The sequence below is a fragment of the Mandrillus leucophaeus genome, unplaced genomic scaffold, assembly GCF_000951045.1.
Source record: "Mandrillus leucophaeus isolate KB7577 unplaced genomic scaffold, Mleu.le_1.0 Scaffold370, whole genome shotgun sequence".
Taxonomy (NCBI): Eukaryota; Metazoa; Chordata; class Mammalia; order Primates; family Cercopithecidae; genus Mandrillus; species Mandrillus leucophaeus.
Genome location: NW_012103921.1, coordinates 649,975 through 657,946, shown reverse-complemented (window position 1 = coordinate 657,946; position 7,972 = coordinate 649,975). Strand labels below are relative to the sequence as shown.

The 7,972-nt window shown below is 40.2% G+C and overlaps 1 protein-coding gene across 1 annotated transcript in view; it reads right to left on the bottom strand.

The window, feature by feature from the left end:
- Positions 1-7,972, bottom strand: part of USP48 (ubiquitin specific peptidase 48) — a 103,431-nt gene that overhangs the window by 30,527 nt on the left and 64,932 nt on the right. Inside the window, exon 15 of the mRNA XM_011990133.1 lies at positions 7,168-7,236. Within this exon, the coding sequence (XP_011845523.1) occupies positions 7,168-7,236 (69 nt within the window). The remainder of the gene's footprint in view (positions 1-7,167; positions 7,237-7,972) is intronic.

Sequence of the window (7,972 nt, the reverse complement as noted above, 5' to 3'; positions counted from 1 at the left end):
AACACAAAACAAAACAAAACAAAACAAAACAACAAAACCAGGTCTAAGGCCGGGTTTGGTGGTTCACACTTGTAATCCTAGCACTTTGGGAGGCCAAGGCGAGCGGATCATGAGATCAGGAGTTCGAGACCAGCCTGGCCAACATGGCGAAACCCTGTCTCTACTCAAAATACAAAAATTAGCCAGGCGTGGTGGCAGGCACCTGTAATCCCAGCTACTCAGGAGGCTGAGGCAGAAGAATTGCTTGAATGAGGAAGGCGGAGGTTGCAGTGAGCCAAGATTGTGCCATTCCACTCCAGCCTGGGCGAGAAGCAAGACTCTGTCTCAAAAAACAAACAAACAAACCCAGGTCTATAGCTCATTCAAACCCCATAATATATTTTAAAATGTATTTTTTTTATTTAATAGGAAATAGGCCGGGGCAGTGGCTCACGCCTGTAATCCCAGCACTTTGGGAGGCTGAGGTGAGAGGATCACAAGGTCAGTAGTTAAAGACCGGCCTGACCAAAATGGTGAAACCCCATCTCTACTAAAAATACGAAAAAAAATTGGCTGGGAGTGGTGGTGCACGCCTGTAATTGCAGCTACGTGGGAGGCTGAGGCAGGAGAAGCGCTTGAACCCGGGAGGCAGAGGTTGCAGTGAGCTGGGATCACACCATTGCACTCTAGTCTGGGTGACAGAGCAAAACTCCGTCTCAAAAAAAAAAAAAAAAAAGAGTCTCATTCTGTCACTCAGGCTGGAGTACAGTGGCACGATCATAGCTCACTGGTGCCTCCACCTCCTGGGCTCAAGCAATCCTCCTGCCTTAGCCTCCTGAGTAGCTTGGATAACAGGCACGAGCCACCATGCCTGACTAATATTTTATTTTGTAGAGAGGGAGTCTCTCGAACTTCTGGTTTTAAACAACCCTCCTACCTCAGCCTCCAAAAATGCTGGATTATAAGCATGAGCCACTATGCCTGGTCCCTATAATTTATAATACCTCAAAATGCAACTTAACTTCTACCCCTCACCTCTTCTGGATCTCTGAATAATCCTCAAAAAATTATTTTGCTTTAATAGACTTGTTACCAGAGAAATGAGGTCACAAAGTAAACATGTATTTTCTTTCTGGGTGGGCTGTTAATTTAAATTTCCCGCAAGTCTATGAAAACTTACTCTAACATGCCCATCCTCAGACACAATTAGAGAATTTATTTTTTAAAAATGAAAGAAAAAGATTAATTGGATTGTCAAACCTTAACTTAGTAAGTCCTTATGGTGAAGTATAATGTAACTATAAAAAAGATTAAAGTAGATTTCCATGACCTGATTTGGAAAGAACTCCATGGCAATTATAATATTTAAATAGTTTCTTTTTTATGCTTTAAAAAAAAAAGAGATTCTTTGTGTGTGGTATAACTCCATGTGGTTATGAGGAAACAATAATGGGAATGTGCACACACACTTTACTATTAAATGAGCAGAGGAGACCACAGACACTGTGGGTGCGTGGCTTCATTCTGATATCAGGGTACTTTTAGGTGGTGACTGGCTTTTATGTGGGATGAGTGTTTCTCATATGATTAGGAAAGAACAACCAAAATTCATTTCTGAGATCAGAATAATAGTAAATAATCATTTTACTATAGTCTAGTTGGTAATAAATATATATAGTCCTTCACTCTACTTCTTAGCTGAGTTTCTAAACTTTATTTCCTATTATTCTAATAATTACTACCACAGTAGTTGCTAATATGTAATATTAACTATGAATATTAATACAATTAATGTAATTAATAATGAAATAAATATACTTGAATATTGTCTATGACCTCAAAATAGTTAAATAAATTTGGGTTGCTCTTTTCACTGTGACATATAAATTGTTAGAAATTAAACTTGTATCCTGCAATGAATCATGTTATTTCTTAAATTTACAGAGAAAGCCAATCAACTAAATCCATTCTATGAGCAATATCTCCCAAAACAAGATCAAAGCAGTCAAGAGAGATTCAATTCACTAAACATAACTGGACATTCTAAAACTCAAAGATTCTTCTGGTAAAAAGAGAAATCTAGTTAACAATGAATTTAGAGATACTGGATAAATGACCCTCAACCCCTCACCCTAAATCTAGTTCAAACTGCATATAATACTTTGGGCTTCGGGACATCTCAAGAAGTACTCTCAAAATAACAAAACACAACACAGCCCATCATCTAAGCAAACTAGGTGTAATAAACAAGGTAAGCTATAGGAAGGTTATTCACTTAAAGGAATACAAAGTAAAATGGATAAGAAAACTTGATACATATAATATCTGTATTATAAAGCTTCTTATATAATATCTGCAACAAATACTGAACTCTAGGATAGTAAATCTTCCAATGGAATATAATCCAATGATTAATTCACACAAAACCTATGATATATTAAATACATATAATACATTAGAAATATACAGGAATTTTGTTATAAAAATATCAAAATTTAAGTCAAGGACTTTCCAGGTTAAAATGATGTTTAAAACTGCATTTACTTTAAGAGCCTCATGAAACATCATTAAATCACAATAAAAAATAAAAAATAAAAAATAAACTTTTATTTTTAGAGACAGGATCTCACTCTATCACCCAGGCTGGAGTTCAGTGGTGTGATCATAGCTCACTGTAACCACGATCTAATGGGCTCAAGCAATGCTCCTGCCTCCGTTTCCTGGGTATCTAGGACTACAGCCATGTGCCACTTTGCCTGGCTAATTTTTACTTTATTTCTTAATAGAGATGTGGTCTCACTATGTTGCCCAGGCTGCTCTCAAATGCCTCAGCCTCTTAAAGTGCTGTGATTATAGATGTGGACCACCACACCAAAGGATTTATATTTATATAAAAAGACATACAGCTATAAAGATGAAAACAACAGAGGGAACAACAGGGATAAAAATTATAAGGGTTTAAAAGAAGGTGAATGAGACACAATAAAAATTAACTCTAAGTTGGCAAAAGTCAAGAAGTAGCCAGATTTGCTACACTGCAGTACTGTCCCCACAGACGCAAGAACTGGGGGCTCATGAAGTAAAGGTAGGGATTTACAAAAAATGAGAGAAGGGATGGAAAGTCTACTTAAGAGGTATGTAGTCAGATGCTCAGTCCCCTTCTCTGCCCTTGAGATCACTGTCCCCTCCAGCCACCAAAGACTACATGCTTATTTTCAGACAACAAAACCTAACCTGCACAGGGGACACAAAACACAGAGACAAATGAAGCGACAAGCTGAGACAGGGAGAATTAAACCTTTCCACTCTTGAATGCGGGAGACTCCAAAGTCCTCTTCTTTCTACAGCTTCTGAAGAGTGACAGCAGGTCTGAATTTTCTAGGCAGGCGAATGAAAGATACTTATGGAAAAACCTTGGTGGCCCAATAGCAGACAGCGCCATTGGGAATTTCCCAGTGAAACAAGCCGGCTGGGGCACCGCACTAGTGAGGTTCAGTCACCAAGCCCCTCCAAGACACACCTGGCTTCCACAGAGTGCCTAGCATAATAAATGAACCCGTACAACACTGGGGACAAAGATCTTACGAGCCTACCAGAAATTGAAGTGGAGAAAAATTACCTACAAACAATGGCTTTGGACTTCTGAATGGTACGTTCAAACCACTATCACAAGTCTCTTTAGTTTTCACGGAAAAAATACTTCTAACAGACAGTTAAATACCAGGCAAAACTATCCATTGCAGTGTGGTGATCCTAGACAGGTGACTCTTGCCTCTCTGTGCCTCAGTTTACTTACTCATCAGTAGAATGGATGCGATAATATACTGATAGCACAGGGTTGTTAGATTAAGTGAGTTGCCCAGGCATGGTGGCTGACGCCTGTAATCCCAGCACTTTGGGAGGCTAAGATAGGCAGATCAACTGAGGTCAGGAGTTCAAGACCAGTCTGGCCAACATGGCAAAACCCCATCTCTACTAAAAACCAAAAATTAACTGGGAGTGGTGGCACATGCCTATAGTTCCATGTACTCAGGAAGCTGGGGCAGGAGAATCATTTGAACCTGGAAGGTGGAGGTTGCAGTGAGCCGAGATCGCACCACTGCGCTCCAACCTGGGCGACACAGTGAGACTCCATCTCAAAAAAAAAAACAAAAAACAAAAAACCAGATTAAGTGAGTTAATATTTATAAATGTGGAAAACTATAGGCAAATGGTAAACATTCAATAATTGCCCACTATAATCTCCTCCTACCAGCATCATCAGCACACCTCTAGAAAGAGGTTTTAACAGAAACTTAATGAGTAAAGTGGATTTCTAAGTAAGGCTAGGTATCCTATACCAGAAAAATTTTACCCTGGACATATGGTACGTTGACAGATAACATAACACAAAAACAACGGTAGAAAACTACCCTTTTTTTTTTTTTTTTTTTTTTGAGACAGGGTCTCGCTCTATTGCCCAGACTGGAGTGCAATGGCGCCATCTTGGCTCACTGCAACCTCCGCCTCCTGGGTTCAAGCAATTCTCCTGGGTGAGCCTCCCGAGTAGTTGGGATTACCGGCGCCCGCCATGGTTTTTGTATTTTTGCCCAAAATAATTACAAATTTTGTAAATTTGCCCAGCTAATTTTTGTATTTTTGTAGAGATGGGGTTTCACCATGTTAGCCAGGCTGGTCTCAAACTCCTGACCTCAAGTGATCCGCCCGTCTCAGCCTCCCAAAGTGCTGGGATTACAGGCATGAGTCATCATGCCCGGCCAAACTATCCTTTAAAATATTAGAGAACAAAGTATGGCACCAAAACACTAGAGTTACAGATCAAGATAATGGCCTAAAAAAATCACGCTTGTATACAATTTCTTCCTCCCTCCCTCCCTCCCTTCCTTTCTTTCTCTTTCTCACTCTCTCGGTTTTGTTTTGTTTTGAGACAAGGTCTTGCTTGGTCGCCGAGGCTGGAGTACAGTGGCATGTGAATATGGCTCACTGCAGCCTCGACCTCCTGGGCTCAGGTAATCCTCTCAATGTAGCCTCTCATGTAGCTGGGAACACAGGTGCACACCATCACCACCCCTGGCTAATTTCTTGATGTTTCTGTAGCGATGGGGTCTTGCCATGATGCCCAGGATAGTCTCGAACTCTTGGACTCAAGTGATCCTCCCGCCTTGGCTTCCCAAAGTGCTGGGATTACAGGTGTGAGTCACTGCCCCCGGCCTCTTATGTACAATTTCTGATAGGCTAGGGAGTGGAGTATGTGTCCTGAAATGACATTCAGCTTTGCCATGCTTTGTAGTCAAAACTGTCGGTACTGAAATGACATGATAAAAGGTGGGAAGGCAGAACAAAGGTCAGTGAGCTAAGGAGCACGAGGACAATCTAAGTTCCAGCACTGTTTCAAGTGGTAGTACCAAGCATGAAACAATACTCTGCCACGGATGCTTCAACTCTCAATATGGAGACACCAATCCCATGTGTCCACAACTATGCTGTGAAGGTTAGAAAAGGTGATAAGAGAGCATCTCTGGAAAAATACACCTCCTTCTGGCTATTCACCCGAACTTCATTCCCCTGTTTATTTCCTCATGCTATTCAGCACTCACGAGGTCAGCTCACCTTCTTCTGCTGTGCACCCGTAGTGTAAAAGACCAACCAGTAGACAGATAGGGTGATACGATGGAAAGAACAGAGGAATTTGGGACTCACAGAGACCAAGACCCAAACACACACCCCAGGATGGCTGCTTGCTAGTTGTGTGGCCTGTAAATGGGAATGCCACTCACCTAGTGGCCTAAAGTGCAGTGAGATAATCCAGAATGGTAGTACCACTCTAGTGACAAACACCATCACTAGTGTCATCAACGGCACTTCATATAAAAGTGCCAGCGTGCATCAGGGATAAAAGTGAGACATTATCCACTGGTTCACAGTCAACTGATGAAACAAGAACTATAGTTAAGAATTTATTAGGATCAACAGGAATCCAAAATATTAGCAATAAATTAGCACATAACAAGAAACGCATGAACATGGGTTAACAAAACAAACCACTGACAAGCCAACTTTTCTGTGTCAAATTTATTGTCCTATTTATTTTATTTTAATGAGATGGGGTAACGCGCTGTCGTCCAGGCTGGAGTGCAGCATCGTGATCATAGCTCACTCTAGCCTCAGACTCCTGGGTCAAGTGATCCTCTCACCCTCCTGAGAAACTGGGACTGCAGGCACACACCACCAAACCCACTTAACATTTTTTTAGAGACAGGGTCTTGCTGTGTTGCCCGGACTAGTCTCAAACTCCTGGGCTCAAGCAATCCTCCTACCTGATCCTTCCTAGTAGCTGGGATTATAGGTGCAAGCTACGGCACTCAGTGCTCAGACTTTTTGAAGGTGGGAAGGGGAACTTATGAAGTAGAAAGCTTTGAGAAACAGACACCTGCTTGACTTTCAGAGTGCTATTAGAATAGAAAATTGTGTCTAATATATGACGAATCCCTTGCACAATCATCTTGTAAAAGCTACTTATCAGAAGCATTCACCAAGACCAAGTAAACAAATACATGAACAAATACATAGAATTAAATGAGAATTTAGAATTTGGCTTTTTAAAAAACTATCTAGCACATAGTACACAGCAGCTGGTCAATACACAAACAAGAAACTAAACCAAGTCAAGACCAGTGGCTCGTGCCTATAATCTCACCACTATGGGAGGTAAAGGTGGGAAGCAAATTTAAAAATTAGCTGGGTGTGATGGTGCATGCCTACAGTCCCAGCTACTCAGGAGGCCAAGGCAGAAGGATCACTTGAGCCCAGGATGTTGATGCTGCACTAAGCTAGGACAGCGAAAGAGAGAGATCATGTTGCAGATAAAATAAATAAATAAAAAACCACAGATAGCCCTAACAAGACGAAGAAGAAACATATGAGCAGTATTCTCAAAGTGTTTAACTTGGACAATGACAGTCATGGGAAACGACTGAAATTCAATACTTCAAACTCAAAAGCACGTCAATGGGACAAGTGACAAGAAGTTTCTTTTCCAATGATTTCCTCTAAATATGGGGAAATTCTACTTAAAAAAAATTTTTTTTCCCAGGTAAGATGTGAGAGACACTGGCATGAAAGCCAGGCAGTAGAAGCTAAAAGTAAAAAAGGATAATAAAACAGAACTCATTTATGCTTCTAGCTTACCATGTGGACACAGAATATCTTCATTAAAATTTAATTCCTCCTCTTCTTTTCTTTCTTCCTTTGATTCATCTAATCAAAAGAAATACAAATGATATCTGCTGTGGTTATTGTGTACTTAAAGTTCAAAGTAGCAGATATACTACTCTGCACAATTCGGAACAAAGAAAACTTTAAAACTCTGAAAATTAAACCCATGTGATTCCTACACAGTTCTGCTAAAAAGTGTTATATTTCTTTCCCTTAAAAGGAAAGAGGAACATCTCAATGACAGTTAACTTTTAAAGATTTAGGTTATGCAAGAAAATGTGCCTTTTTAAATTGAAAAAATGGAATTCTTCTATTAATTCTAGTCAAGGTATTGAGAATACTGTGTCATGAACCAAGTTAATCACCTACATTGTCATGTCATGGCATGTCATTTTCACCTACCTACACTTTTTGGGGGTGAACACAAAGCATTAAAGACAAATGAAATAAGGACTTAACCTTTACCATCAAACATAGTCGTCCCCACTGATCCGTCCAGGGATATGTTCCAAGACACTCCATAGATGCCTAAAACCTCATATACTACCGAACACCATAAACATCCATTGGCATATTTCTGTTCAAGTCTTCCACCCACAAATTTAATGCTTTTTCCCTCTCACACTGTGACCATAACTTGTAGCTTGTAGTGTGACAGCAAAACTAGCATGAATTTTTTTCCTTCTTAATTTCACAGATAGATTTGTTCCTACAGATCTTAGCAAGCTCACCATACAATTTTTTTTCTTTCCTTATTTAAATCAAGAACTTACTTCCA